We start from the raw sequence: 15,119 nt of genomic DNA, 5'->3' as shown, positions 1-15,119 counted from the left end.
CCGTTGCCGGAAAAAAAAAAAAAAAAAAAAAAAAAAAAAAAAAAAAGAACTTAATATTTTGTTCTAGACACTCAGGCCAATGCAATAAAAAATGACACAGAAAGAAAAGGTATAATTACTAGAAATGAGAAAATAAAATTGTTCTTTTTAAAACTTAGTACCATTAAATGTTTTGACAATTCAAAAACATCCGTCAAAATCGAGCTAATAGTACTGCAGTACCTGTTTAATAGAACTGTGAGAATTAAACTAAACAATCCACATAAAGGACTTAGAATGGTTCCTGGCACATAATAAGCTCATAATAAATGTTAGCCAATTGAAAAAACCCATCCCACAAAGAGGCTAATTTTCTAATTTATTGATTCCTCTGTTTAATCTTTTTAAATATTTTTTATTTATTATTAGCATATTCATACTTACCAATTGTGGTATTTCTTCATGCCCTTTGCCCAACCTATCACTTCCCAAATCCCCACCCCATCTCTAGCATCCTTAGGTTTGTTTAATCTTTGTTGATTTTAGTCTTCTGCCTTAGATTTGTTCCTTTTATTTTTAGCTTAAGTTGAATGCTTAGTTCATTTAAAGCTACAAGAATTTGACATATTATATTTTCTTAGTATTTATTTTCTTAGATGTCTATATTTAAAGTTTTAGTTTTCTCTTTGACCCAAAAGTTATTGGAGAATTTTTTAAGTGTAGTAATTAAAACAAAAAAAAATTTTTTTTTAAATTTGAAGATGGTTCTATCTTTCAAAAAAACTGAGAGTAGGTTTTATCAGTTATTGGATATTGTTACCTGTTAATGATTCGTTGTCTCCTGAGTTAGATGAAGATTCAGGGTGCCTTTTCTGTCCTAAACATTTTTCAGCTCTCTGGTGGAAATAAAGACTGTTGAATTCTTTTTGATTTACATTAGAATCAGAAGCACAAAATAAATCCAAACTGGAGACAGATGGTAATTCTCTCCAGAAAGTCTTTTTAGTCCCAGTATTTGAACTTTCACACGTGAAGTCTTCCAACTCATCCGATAGAAATTTTTGCTGATTAATGAATAAATTATCTTTCTGAGAATACCATTCGTCACGTGTAGTCTGCTCTGCACCATATTGTAAGTCGAATGAGTGATTCTGTTGTCCCCATACATTTTCCTGATAGTTCCAATGAAGAGGAGATTGAGAGCCCTCTAGCGAAAAGATTGGGGCAGATACTTCATTACTTACGGATCCTCTTGCTTTGTGTGTTCCCTTTTTCTGATACTTTATAAAATTAGGGACAACTCTCTTCTGAGTATCAGTTGGTGATAATATGGTTTCACAATTCGTTTGTGTTAGGCCCAAAGAAAAGATATCTGACTCTGAATCATTCTGGTTTAGAAAGGAGTTGCAAGCCACTTTCTTTGATTCTATATTAATTAGAAAAGGATTATTCTGCTCTATAGGTTTACAGCTAGAGTCTTTCCAGTAGCTGGTTTGATTGTAAGAAGTCCCAGATGGTAAAATATACGGCATTTCTCTTAGTTCCGGAAGGGGATAGTTATAATTTGAAGTGGTGTTTTTGTCTTCCTGCACTGTTTCTCCTAAATCTGAGCATTGATAACACTCATTATGTTCTTGAATAACAAAGTCTGAAGAGCCAGAAGCTGAACTTTGAGAAGTAAAGGTACAAGTCTGGCTCTTATTTTCCTGAGATGATGAAATCTGAGGTGATTTTGTTACAGAAGAAGAGCTAATCTTGAATAAGGAAGTGATGCTACAAAAGTGCTAAAAAAATTTAAAAATTAATATAGTACAATACAAACTTCAGTCTAGTAATATAAATAATGATACTTATGTATATAAAAAGGAAAAAATATAAATAAATAGCCTATTAATAGATAGTACATTGATGCATGTATTAAGAATATAAAATAATTAGGCTCCATTAAAAGAAAAACATTGTAATTTGTATCTATTTTCTAATCACTTATAATATAATTTTTTAATAGACTATTTTTAGAGCAGCTTTAGGTTCACAGCAAATGTAATAAAATTTTTAGTTATATAAGTTTACATGAATACTATTTCCTTGATAAAAATTTTAAAATATTACCAATAAGTTTAAAGTTTCTTTACTGCTATAATGAAGGGTATGTAAGGACTGTTTTGAAGAGGTAATGTAAATACATGTAAATAAGGTGTGTAATTTACTTATTCATGGGCACAATAATACTGTTTTTAAAAATGATTTAAAGTGTGATAAACTGATTATACAGAATTATCTATATAACATACCTTTAAAATGTATAAGTGTGATTGGTAACTAATGAGAATTCTAAATAAAATTTATTTCAAGTAAATTATTTCTTTGCTATGTGAAGTTCAAAACAATTAAACTTGGATACCTTCATTTTGAAAACCCTATGGTAAAAATAGATATTCAAATGGAAAGGAAATAAAGTCATATAAGAAAACAGATCTCAGATGACTAACCTTTAACACTTTTTCTGGAACTTCAGGTAGGAGTTCCTGAAGTTGACCCAGAGTTGCTAACAATATCCAATGCAGTGAAGGTCCTTTACTTAACATGAGCTGAGCCACCAATGGATTAACACATGGAAAATCAAGTAAGTACATTTCTTCCTAGAAAAGAGTTTAAGGAATAAATCAGCCAGTGGTCTTTTGAAAGTGACCCATTTTATTCTACTCACTTCAGCAGATTAAAATTTTTGTCATTGTGCCACCATTTAATTTGGGACACCTGGAAAAAATATGTTAACAGAAAGGAAATTCAAGAATTTTTTTTTCTTCCAAATTTTATTTTATTTTGTCAATATACAATGTGGTTGACTATTGTGGCCCATTACCGAAACCTCTCTCCCTCATCCCTCTCCCCCCTCCCTCATCCCTCTCCCCCCTCCCTCCCAACAATGTCCTTTCTGTTCGCTTGTCGTATCAACTTCAAGGAATTGTAATTGTTATGTCTTCTTCCCTCCCCCTCCGCCCGGTTTTTTTGTGTGTTTATTTATTTATTTTTAGCTCCCAATTTGTATTTATATTTGCTTTGCAAATATCTAATTAATACATTTAGAAAATAAACCTTAGATGGCGAAACTTCAAGCCAAGACTTATCCAACCACTCAGGAGGCTCTCTCTTCGAGGTCATTAAATTGTGGTCAGCAATTTGTCGAATTATCAATGCAGTCTCTTCTACTCCTGGGGTAATTATAAGCTAAAAAATGTATTTTTATAAGTTAGATTATAGGAAATATTAGGAAGCAAAATGTAGCATTCAGAAATAGTTTGTAATTAGAACAGAAAATTTTCAAACAGAGGAGTCTAATCTTTGTATTTAAAATATTAAATATAATTTATTAATTTATCTATGTGAAATCCAGGATATTTTATTTATGAGGATGACCAATTTTCTTTCCTTCTTTAAACATGATTTCGTTGTATTTTCTAATTTTTGGACTCAATTGTTCTTCACCTTCATTTGGAATTTATTAAGAAAGTCTTTAAAAATATATTTAGTGTTATATTTCATCTACATTAGAAGAAACAGCAATTTGAATCACTAGTAATATTTAATATTTTGCTTGTTCTAGGTTAAACCTTATAGTTCCCAACTAGAAATAAGAATTTTTAAAATGTAGTGCAAAATTTTTTAAAAACGAGTTAAAAAATAAGGGATACTTATAAATGAATTTGATGTTATATGCAAAAAGGAAAAGATAAGGTTTTAATTTAGACAGGTAATTTCCAGTATTTTGGAAATCTTCAACCAATTTTGGACTATTTGATTCTAAGATACTCCTGCCAAAAGTGTGTGTGTATGTGTGTATGTGCGTGTGCTGTATTAAAGTTAACTCTAAAAAAAGAATTTCTTAATATCCCCTATTTCTTCCATCCCCTTCTCTCTTCTGAAATGTCAACCTTTTTCTTTTGCTTTCATTTCTATCTTTCTTTTCTTCACCTTTTAGATTTGGTTGAAGAAAAGGTAGTTGGGTTAGGAGTTTAAAGTAGACAGAGAAATACTGCCCTAAATAATCATATCTTGGAAATACAAATATCCTGTACCACTGTGGGAATTTAAGAAACTCACAAAATAATTATGACAATTTTTCACAATAATAACAAATAAAAAACTGTTAGTATATACTTTTATAAGAGTAACAAATACAAAACTGTTAGTATATGTATTCTAAAGAAGGATTTTCTTTAGATTATATTAAATAGAGTGCGCAGAAATACAGTTTAATCTGAAATTTATTTTATTGCTAGTTTTGGATGTTTTGAGAAGCTATTACACTTTCACTTAAATATAAACTTTATTTTAAAAGACAAAATTTTATGATGGTGGTAATAAATATTACCTTAATTTATTGGGGCAGGAATTCTGGGGCTCATGGCTAGACTTGGGGGATTCAGAGGTACCTGCTTATATTGTTTTCAAAATCTTGCATATGTGTGTATCTATGCATTTTTCTGCAAAGAGGCTTCATAAGAAATTTTCAAAAAATTAAAAAATTAGAGTAACATTTAGCATAACATCACTAGCAGTATTCTCTTTTAATTAAAAAAAAATACTTAAAGTTGCTAATATTTGCTTTATGGTTAGGCTCCTCAGATGCCTAAAAATGAAAAGGTGCTAATAATCCATACTGATGTGATCTAAGAGACCAAAAGCCATGTTACTAAATAAAATAAGGTAAAGCAACAATATGTTTTAAAATAATATGAGTCGAGGGAAACTCCTTTAATGTAATAATGTCTTCAAGTCAGGAAAATGGGAGACTTATAAGTATTGGTGACATACTGATAATAGATTAAGAGCAAATTGACCATAGTTACTTCAAAGTCCAAGCGGAAACTGACCTACATTTTAGATTATTATGTAAAATTTGAAAAGCTGTCAGAATAGCTTGATCCAGGTGGAAGCAGACTTCTGTCTGGAATGGACTGTGCCTGGGCAGTACTCCTATTTCATCCTTGAATGCCTTCCTTGGAGCATGCCCTCTCTGGGCCATGTCACTTGTACCTCAATATAGTATCATTCACTGGTATCATATACCCAGTGTATAGAGTAATAAAATAATTTCTAAAGCATATTTTGCATATGAGTGTTTACCATGAGCTGGGAAGAGAAGAGGCAAATTAAGTGCTGAAACCTCACTTGAGTAGATAAATAAGACAAATTTACATTTGCCATTCATTTATTTAGATAACCTTTTTTTCTTTCTTTCTTTCTTTCTATCTTTCTTTCTTTTTTTTTTTTTTTTTTTTTTTCTTTTTTTTTTTTTTTTTTTCTTTTTTTTTTTTTTTTTTTCTTTTTTTTTTTTTTTTTTTCTTTTTTTTTTTTTTTTTTTCTTTTTTTTTTTTTTTTTTTCTTTTTTTTTTTTTTTTTTTCTTTTTTTTTTTTTTTTTTTCTTTTTTTTTTTTTTTTTTTCTTTTTTTTTTTTTTTTTTTCTTTTTTTTTTTTTTTTTTTCTTTTTTTTTTTTTTTTTTTCTTTTTTTTTTTTTTTTTTTTGGTGGCTGGCCAGTCTAGGGATCTAAACACACAACCTTGGTGTTCTAAGACTGTGCTCTAACCAACTGAGCTAACTGGCCAGGCCCTAGATAACTTTTCTAAGAATTTTATTTGTATATTTATATGCATCACAGGATCAAAATTATCTGTGATCTTATTTCAAACAGATCATTTGTTGATTTTCTTAACAGGTTGTGCTTTGATTTAATTCTATTTAGTAGATATTTGTTGAATATTTTTGCTATGTACAAAGCACTGTGCTAGCTGCTATAGGTTTTACAAGTAAAAAGGACCTAGTTCTTACCCTTCAGGGTGGAGGATACATGAATAAATACCACATACTATTAAAAAGGTACAAATTATTATTGGTAGAATGGGAGAAGAAGAAATTATCCTGAGATAATATTATTGGGGCACATTTCTTAAAGGAGGTAATGTTTGAGGTAGGCAGTAAAAGACAGAACTCTGGCATCTAGCGGTAAGGAGATGGGGAATAATATTCCTAGGGGAAGGCAGGCCAGAATGACATGTTTGTGCACTGGCTGAGAGGTGACAGTATGCGGGCATAGTCAAGAAAAGTTGAGTAAAATGATGTTATAGGAAGGATTACTAGGGGCCAAATTGTAAAGGAGTTTGAATTTAGCTGAGTTTGAACTATATTTTGAATGAAGTAGGAAGCTTGGAAGGTCTTTGAGCAAAAAATTCAACTTCACAGTAAATATTTATCAAGAGCCTACTATGTACCTGCCATTGTGCTAGGTGGCAGGATTACAAAAATTGAATATACATGTTCCCTTACCTTCAGGATCTTACAGGGTAGGGAGTGAAATATTCATAGCAGTATTTCAGAAATGTAATTGGTGTCTATATATGATGGAGTGGGAAGAGAGTAGAAAAAGAGAGATTGGTCAGGAAGCTACTTTAAAAATCCAAGTGAGAGGTGATGAAGGCCTGAATTTAGGGAAAGCAGTGGGAGTAGAAGGAGAGATGTATTCTAGGGACACTGCAGAGTTAAAAAGAGGATTTAGCTACTGATTAGATCAGAATAGTGATGCTATAAACTAAGTATAGGGGAGGATGAGAAGTTGTGTGTTGGACATGTAGAGTTTGAGGAACTTGTGGGATAGTCACATGGAGATTCCCAGTAGACTGCTAGCATATAGGTACAGACCTTAAGAGATGTCAGGAAAAATTTAACTTACACTTAGAAATGAAAGCTTAATCTGTGGGAATGTCTGAGTTCATAAAGGAAAGTATGTAAGGTGATAATGGAAGAGTGCTAAACCCTGAATTTGGACAGATGTCTAAATTACAGAGCAGGACATTGAAAAAAAGGGCCAAGAAAGGAGACTGATTAGAGACCACCAATATATTACCCTACTTTATGTCATAAGATTTTCATTTCATAGTAGATAAAAACTTAGTACATCTTTCATAAGGAACATTTTTGATCAAAGGATATTTATTTTTATTCTTATCCTGCCATGCTTAGAAAAACATCTAAGTAGTAATTAAGAGATAAAATATGATTTTAAGTTCATTAAACTAAAGGCTTTTAGAGTAGAAGTTTAAGTGGTGAGAATATTTATTAATTTGAAACTGTTGTGTATTTGGATTTTAAGCAGTTTTTTATTTATCCATTTAATGTACTTCTCAATGGGCACTTGAGTTTGTGTATAATTTTGGTTTATGAAAAGTACTTATAAACAAACATATAAGAAAAGAATACCTTTACGTCTAGTTCTTCAGATTCTAGACCAAATGAAACCAAAGCTGCATAAATCAGTGCTAGGTGATGAAGTGTCTTTTCTGTAAGAGGGTACCTAAAAAGAATTGTATTACTATATTTCTACTCATTTGATATCTGATTGTATTTATTAAAAATTCATTCTCCCAACATTTTAATGTTATTAGAATAACCTGACTAAGACAATGCTAGTGCAGCAGACTCATGTTTTTTTGTCCACTCTGCACTCTTTTGAAGAGGCGTTTCCACCTCCATTCTTTAACAATACTGTTAATTCTAGCGGATGCTGAGGGTATGTGTGTGGGGAGGTGTGGGGTGAGGAGAGAAGTTTAACTGACCCTTTTACTGGCCCCAGGGATGGCTATATGACCAAACTACTTCATCCCTGCTCCCTGCCCCACACCTGCCACCCCAACACAGATCAAAGTAACAGGTTCAGATATAAACACATGACCAGAGCCAGGATACCTAGAATCCTCCCTGGACTTTAAGAAAAAGCATTCTTTGTTTTATCCTTCTATGATTATTGAGAATGTTAAGTTGTGGGTGGATGTTTCTACTTCCTTTATCCACTTCATGTACCCTCAGCAACAGAGGAAACTACTGACTCTTGCTCCTTTGGATCCAGGGACTCAAACAATGTCATCAAGATAATGACTCTAATCTTTGGTTATTGGCTCTTCTTTCCTTTGTGTTGGCTTCTTTCTCAGGCAAGCTCTTTCCCTAAGAGTGCCTGAAAATAGTGGCTCACTGTGCCTAAACCGTACAAACAATATGGTTTCAGCTAAGCACCTGCTTTCCTTCTTAGCTAAAGCCTAGAACCTTGGTATCCGCTAGGTGGAAGGTGCCTACATGACTAGCCTGTAATAAAAGCCCTGGGCACTGTATCTCTCATGAGCTTCCTCGGTAGATGAAATTTTACAAGTGTTGTCATAACTTGTTGAGGAAATTAAGCATGTCATGTGTGACTGTACTAGGTGAGAACTCTTGGAAGCGTCCTCTTGGGCTGCTCTGGACTTTGTCCTATGAGCTTTTCTCCCTTGCTAATTTTGCATAAGGCTTTATTACCTTGTGCTGTAAGAAATCATAGTCATGAGTAAGACTGTATGCTTAGTTCTGTGAGTCCTCCTAGCAAACCATCAAACATAGGGGTGGTCTCAAGGACCCAGATACACTTCCTCAAAAATGTATGGCATGTACTACTAAGAGAATTCAAACCATTCTTTCCCCTCATTTGATCAGTTGATTAAGACACTTCATAAGTGTTACAATCATCTAAAAATATGGAACTGAGATACCTAGAAGTCTGAAAATAATTACATTTTATAATAAGATATTATTGTGAATAAATGATAACACTTCACATCCTAAATATAAAACTATCTCAGAGTATTACATAATTAATTTTTCATGAAAATGCAGGTAAAAATAAGTTTGCATCTCCTCTTATTCTTCCCTGTACTTCAGTTGCACCACTAGAACTATAGGCAGATAGTAATCTAAAAACAACTTTGAAAAATTTCCAAATCAGTTATTTATCCACAACACTTCCAAGTTCTGGATAGAGCTTAGAATGCTTTACAAGCAGATTCCAAGCTTAAAATACTTTATACCCTTTATTAATCTTCAAAATGAAAATTAATAAAGAATTAGACCTGAATTATTATTTTTATTTTTCAGGTATGGTAGAAAGAAAAAACTAAGTTAAATGACTTGGTAGAGGTTATTTGTTAATAGAAAAAGGAATAAGAACCAAGGTGTATAGAATCTTTACATTCTAATGTATACTTATCCCCATATGATAATAATTGCATACGAAGAGTTTGATACAGCAGTAGGTCAACAAAAATGTAGTGAAACAAGAAAGTCAATAAAGAAAATCACACAGGTAATGGCAAAGAAGATGAGATGTCTATACCTACTCTAATAACTAAATTAAATAATATTTTTAAAACTTTTACCACAAGAGATGGGATATGTGTTATGTGGTACTGAGGGGCAAATAAAATGAGTAAGGCTAGTTTGCAATTTGGTGGGAAAGATTCACTCATTCAATCAAGGAATATTTATCAAGCATCTATTATATGAAAGCAATGTGCTCAGTGCTGTAAGGCAAGTACTCCAAAACTATAATACAAAATAAGTCAAAGACGAGGAAAACATAGAGAACTAAGGAGATCAGAGGATGGAAGGATCACATATGAATATCTGTGTGTATGAGTTGGATGTTGAGGAAAAGTCAAATAGGAAAAGTGACATTTGGGGATAGGTCATTAAAACTAGGCACAATTTCACCAATGAGATTGTTGGAGGAAGTAGAGAATGTTGCAGGAAGAGAGAAATTTACAAGCAAAAGTAGAAGTGGGGAAGCAAGAGCATGCTTCCAGGCCATTGAGCAGTCCTTTTGGTTGAAATGGAAAGCAGTGAAAATTAACCCTGAAAATATAGATTAACACTATATTCTGAAGACCTTGAATATTAGGTTGTATTTTATGTATTCAGTAGATAATGAGGAAGTCAGTGAAGGTTTATCAGACAAGACTGGGTGTGTTCAGGGTGGTATGGCCATAGACAAGGCTTCTTATCAGAGTGAAATAATCAGAGCCTGGTTTTAGGAATATCAATTGAGTGTATGATTGATTATAGAGTGGAACATTGAGAAGCATCTGGAGGTAAGAAAACAGTTGGTAGTCTGTTATAATAGTTCATACACATAAAATAATGAGAATCTGAACTAAGACATTGGTAGTATAAATGAAGTGAGGAGATAGATGGAAGAGAAAGTCAAATGACTTGGTGGCTAAAAGAAAGGCAATGCCATACATAGCTAAAAGGCAGATAAAAGGAGATACATGTTTGGAGGGAATAGAATATAATGAATTCACATTTGAACATATTAAGTTTGAGAGACTATGGAATATTGGGGGAAATATTTAATAGAAAATTAGAGATACGGGTCAGGAATTCCAAAGAGAAACCGTGGCTGCAGAAATAAATGTAACAATCATATGCAGAGAGATGACGGCTGAAGCTATAGGAGTGGATAAGATTTCCAGTGGATAGAATAAGAAAAAGAAGAGAACTCAAAACAAAAATATTTGGAAACTGGGGCAAAGAAGAAGAGGTAAAGACAGAGGAATAGAGAGGCAGAAGATCAAAACCACTGAAGTGTCATGGAACCGAAGAGTTTCAAGAAAGAAATGCTAATAACACTGTTAAATACTTCACAGCAGTGAAAGATAAAAATATTTTTGTAGGGCCGGCCCAGTGGCGCACTGGATAGTGCGCCGCTTGGGAAGCGCGGTGGCGCTCCCGCCCGAGGGTTCGGATCCCACATACGGACTGGTTCCCGCTCACTGGCTGAGCGAGGCGCGGGAGCAACACCGAGGGTTGCGATCCCGTTGCCGGTCCCCGGTCCGGTCCGGGGGCAACACTGAGGGTTGCGATCCGTTGCTGGACACGGAAAAAGACAAAAAGACAAAAAAAAAAAAAAAAATTTTTGTAGATGACCATTTAGAAGGTCATAAGTGACATTTGAGAGACAGATCCAAGGTCTACGGAAGTAGGGAGAAAAATCAGTTGGCAGAGAATAAAAGAAAATGGAAGCAATGAGTTCATAACGTTAACTGTGAGGGAAAGGAGAGACATATAATGATAACTTGAGCCAATGTCTTGGCAGGGATTATTTTTTAATTTTTCAGCTAAACCCATCAATGAAAGAAAGTATAGCAAGATGCTATTTAGTTGGTATATTTAATAAGACCTCAGAGGGAAGTGATTTAAAAATGACTCATCTTTTAGCAGACAAGTCCACAATTACGAAGTAATAAAACACTTACAGCAGCCATTCTTAGTGAGATGGGGTAAGGGAGGATGATTTGCCCAGAATGTCTGGGAAACATATACCATCTCCAAAATTCCTATTTGTTTCCCCATGATCATGCTTCCATCTTGAGAATCTCTGACTTAAACTAGATGAGCAAGCAGAAAACTTGCATAGCCATTTCTATTCAAAGGGGAGGAATGAATAACTTAAGAAATATGAACATGACTTTGGATGAAGAAATGTTTACTTACTCTGAATTTGGTGTTTCTTTGGTATATAAAATTATCCAACAATAGCTATACTGGAATGATAATGCCATCAGTCTCATAATGATATTATCTGATGCCTTCTCACAATTCAGTTCTCCTAGGTCCTATCAGAAAATAAAGAAAATAAGATTCATTAGGTTGAACAGTTGTATGAAATCATTATCATATTTCAAGAATCTATGATATGTAAATGATAACTTGAGAAGAGACATGGGTATGGGCTTCTACTTCATGGAAAAATTTAAATCATGCTGGAAATAGTAGGGGAAAAGCTACAGTAGACATAAAACAACTAATGATAGCTTCAGTAGGGAAGATTCAAATCTCCCAGGTGTTAGATATGAAGAAAGACGCTCACAGAGTGCCCTTATTTTGAAAACATCCTTTGTGGGCAGTAATCTGGCCACTTCTAAGGCAAAAGAAAATATGTTTAAAAACCTAAGGAATAATCTGCACTGCATGCTTATTCAAGGGAGATGAAAAAGCAGAAATAAAAGGACTTTTCAAGGAATCTCTTCCTAATAGCCTGGAATCCCCTTTTCCTTTAAAATATAGTGTATATTTGCCAGATTTGTACCTTACCATAATATTTGCTATTAATTTATACTCCGTACCCTCAAACCTAGATTCTGCTCCCCACTCCCACCCCATTAAATTATTTGCAATTGGTACTCCAATCACGCAAACATATCAGGAAGATTCTGCCAAGAATTTATATATCTTAAATTCCAAACTAAATAAATTTTTAAAGAGAATTTCTCTTTCTCTTTAAAAACCAGCTTACTTAGAGGCATCCCTACTTACATTAAAGAAAATTCTGTATTATCAATCATCGATTGATATAGTACCCCCTTATAAGAAATATAGTGGCTAGAATTTAATCTTTAAAGCTTTCAACACCATATTTATTCTATAAATGTATTAAAAAATAGGTCAATATACAATATTAAACATTCTATATTTGCTTTATCTTTGTAAAGTATTTTTTAAGTTATAAGATATCAAAGAAGCTTGGTAATAGTCATTTTCCACAGTGATGATTTTAGCACTTACGGCCCACTTGCAAAATTTAGAAGAAATCACCAATACATTATAGTTAATCTCCCTATAGAAAAGCTAATAATGAATTACATGGTTATATGTATTTTAATCTATTTGAGTTATAATTTTTACTACATAGTTTTACCTGCAAAATTATGGCAGTTTGTTCATCAACTGTCACAACTACATAATGTTCTGTATTTCCAAAGAGTTTCAATGACTCACTACAGCATCTTTCCACTAGTGTGATATTATAGCTGTAAAATACAATATTTTGGGGAGAAAAAAAATGAAATGGCTAAGAAAAATTCTTCTTCAAGAAAAGTTGTATCATTCTCCTCCATATTAAATTATTTGAGTTACTGTGCTCTTTCTTTCATGTATCAATTTATTCTACATTATAAATTTGAGGAATTATGACTTATTTAGTACATAAAACAAATTAGTGGAGACATGTGTGCACTGCCTTAGGTATTGTGCTAAATATCACTGCACATAATACTATTACAAATGTCTTGACCAATTTATTCTAGGTCTTTAAATAATAATTTATGAAATCAAAACATTGTGTTGTGAGACTAAAATATGCTGTATTTATCAGAATATTCTTTTCTCTGCCCTTATAATTGGTCTAACTCTTAACAACCTTTTATAAGCACATAGTTTTCTGTGAATACCCAATAGCCTTAAGATATAAAAACAAAAGCATGGAACACAGATCTGCATTTTAACTAAGATCATAGCACAATCATTTATTTATTTATTAAATGTTTTGTTTTTATTAGTTATGAATGGTCACAGCACAATTATCTTTCCTTGATATTTAACCCAAGGCCTAACATTCCTGTGACAACTGTGTGCAATAATAAAGTGTTTCATGATTTTAAAACACTTAATATTGGTTTCTTAGAACTAAAGATCTAAAAACTTGAGAATTCATGTAGAACTTCATAGTCCTGTTTTCCAGGTAGTATTTAAAGTCCCCTAAACAAGAATACTCATTCTCAATTTTATCAATGACTCAAAGGTATGAACATATAAATCACAGAAAAAACACATAAGATGTTCATATTTGCTAGTAACAAAAGAAATGCAAGTGAAATATAAATTCAAACAATATTAAATATTTTTGTCCACAAAATTGGTAAATATTACCAAAAAAGATAATAATCAATAATTATGAGGGTATAGTATAGGCAGAGAACTGTAAATTGATATAAACTTTCTGGAAAACCATTCTTATGTGATATAATTCCAGGCTTGAATCAGAGAGACATAGAGCCACATACAGAGCATAATATTTAGCCTATCAGAATATAGATATAGCTTTGCTAAAGTTATGAAATCGATAACTTACTTGGATTCTAGCAGCTGAAGTATTTCTGGAGTATTAAGAAGTCCTTCAGATGCAAGAAACACATATGGAATCTGAATGTCCAAAAGAAAACCACCAAATCTATCCAGCAAGGTACTTTCTAAATAAGAGAAAATTTAGAAATATTTATATTTTTTCTCATCCCCAGCTCTTTCTCTTTTTTATTAAAGATGAGAATAATAGGTGTATGTTCAAGGAGTAGTATAAAAATAGTATTCATTGTAAAAAATCAGACATCAGAATAAAGAAAGGTCTGAAGAAGAAAATAAAAACATTATCCTCCTACCCAGAAATAAGAGTTAATAGGGTTTGCTAAAACTACTGTATACTAAAAATAGAGGTTAGTATATATCTCCAGACTTTTTTCTACGTATTTGCTTGCCTATACTCACACATGTACACTCACTTAAAAAAAAAAAACAGAAAAATTGGATTACATTCTACCTGAAAAGTTGAAACCTATTTTATTGACTTAAGTATATATTGGACATTTGCTATGTAAATATATACTGATTTATATCAAAATTTAAAATTATGTACAATAACCCATAGAAAAAACATTTTATTGATCAATAGGAAAAGAATACCTCAGTAGAAAAATAAGCAAGGAACATAAACAGGCAATTTATAAAAGAGTGTCTGTAAAAAATCAATTCACATCTGAAAAGACACAAATAATCAAAGATATGCAAATTAACACATCTTTAAAATATTTCCTGCCTATAATTCTGTCAAAGATTAGAAAGTTTGGGCCGGCCCGAGGCTCACTCGGGAGAGTGTGGTGCTGAGAACACAAAGGCCCCGGGTTCACATCCTATATAGGGATGGCTGGTTGGCTCACTGGTTGAGCGTGGTGCTGACAACACCAAGCCAAGGGTTGAGATTCCCTTACCGGTCATCTTTTACAAAAAAAAAAAAAGATTAGAAAGATTAATAGCAACTACCTATAGTAAAGACATGGGGGAAAGAATACTCTCACACTTTCTGTATAAATATAAATGGGAACAGCATTTCTGGAAGGCTATTTAGCAATATATCAATGTGTGTTTACCTTTGACCCCACAATTCATTTTACTTCTTGGAATTTGTATCTCTTAGAACAAGTACATAGAGATATATACAATATATAATATATTCATACAAAGTATAAATCTTGTAGTATAACAGGAGAAAACGGAAACATTGTTGATGTCCTCAAATAGGAAATTGGTTGAATAAATTAAGTTCATTTTTGAGAGGATGAAAGAAGAATTTAAATATAAACTAGAATGGTTCTTATCTTTTATCCTTTCTTGGGCCCATGTTCCAATTATTTAGTCAGTGTAACATTCAATTCTACATATGAAAGATTCT

The 15,119-nt window shown here is 32.5% G+C and overlaps 1 protein-coding gene across 1 annotated transcript in view; it reads right to left on the bottom strand.

Moving 5' to 3' along the window:
• LOC103594357 (chromosome unknown open reading frame, human C9orf84) overlaps nt 1-15,119 on the bottom strand; it is a 93,987-nt gene that overhangs the window by 4,022 nt on the left and 74,846 nt on the right. The window contains exons 19-25 of the mRNA XM_008577567.1: nt 13,749-13,866; nt 12,537-12,648; nt 11,333-11,454; nt 7,238-7,331; nt 3,079-3,210; nt 2,472-2,621; nt 800-1,763 (exon numbers count right to left, since the gene is read on the bottom strand). Coding sequence (XP_008575789.1) covers nt 800-1,763; nt 2,472-2,621; nt 3,079-3,210; nt 7,238-7,331; nt 11,333-11,454; nt 12,537-12,648; nt 13,749-13,866 — 1,692 coding nt within the window. The remainder of the gene's footprint in view (nt 1-799; nt 1,764-2,471; nt 2,622-3,078; nt 3,211-7,237; nt 7,332-11,332; nt 11,455-12,536; nt 12,649-13,748; nt 13,867-15,119) is intronic.

Source organism: Galeopterus variegatus, unplaced genomic scaffold (assembly GCF_000696425.1).
Source record: "Galeopterus variegatus unplaced genomic scaffold, G_variegatus-3.0.2 Scaffold1541, whole genome shotgun sequence".
Classification (NCBI taxonomy): Eukaryota; Metazoa; Chordata; class Mammalia; order Dermoptera; family Cynocephalidae; genus Galeopterus; species Galeopterus variegatus.
The sequence above is the reverse complement of the archived record's forward strand: the minus strand, read 5'-3'. Positions and strand labels throughout refer to the sequence as shown.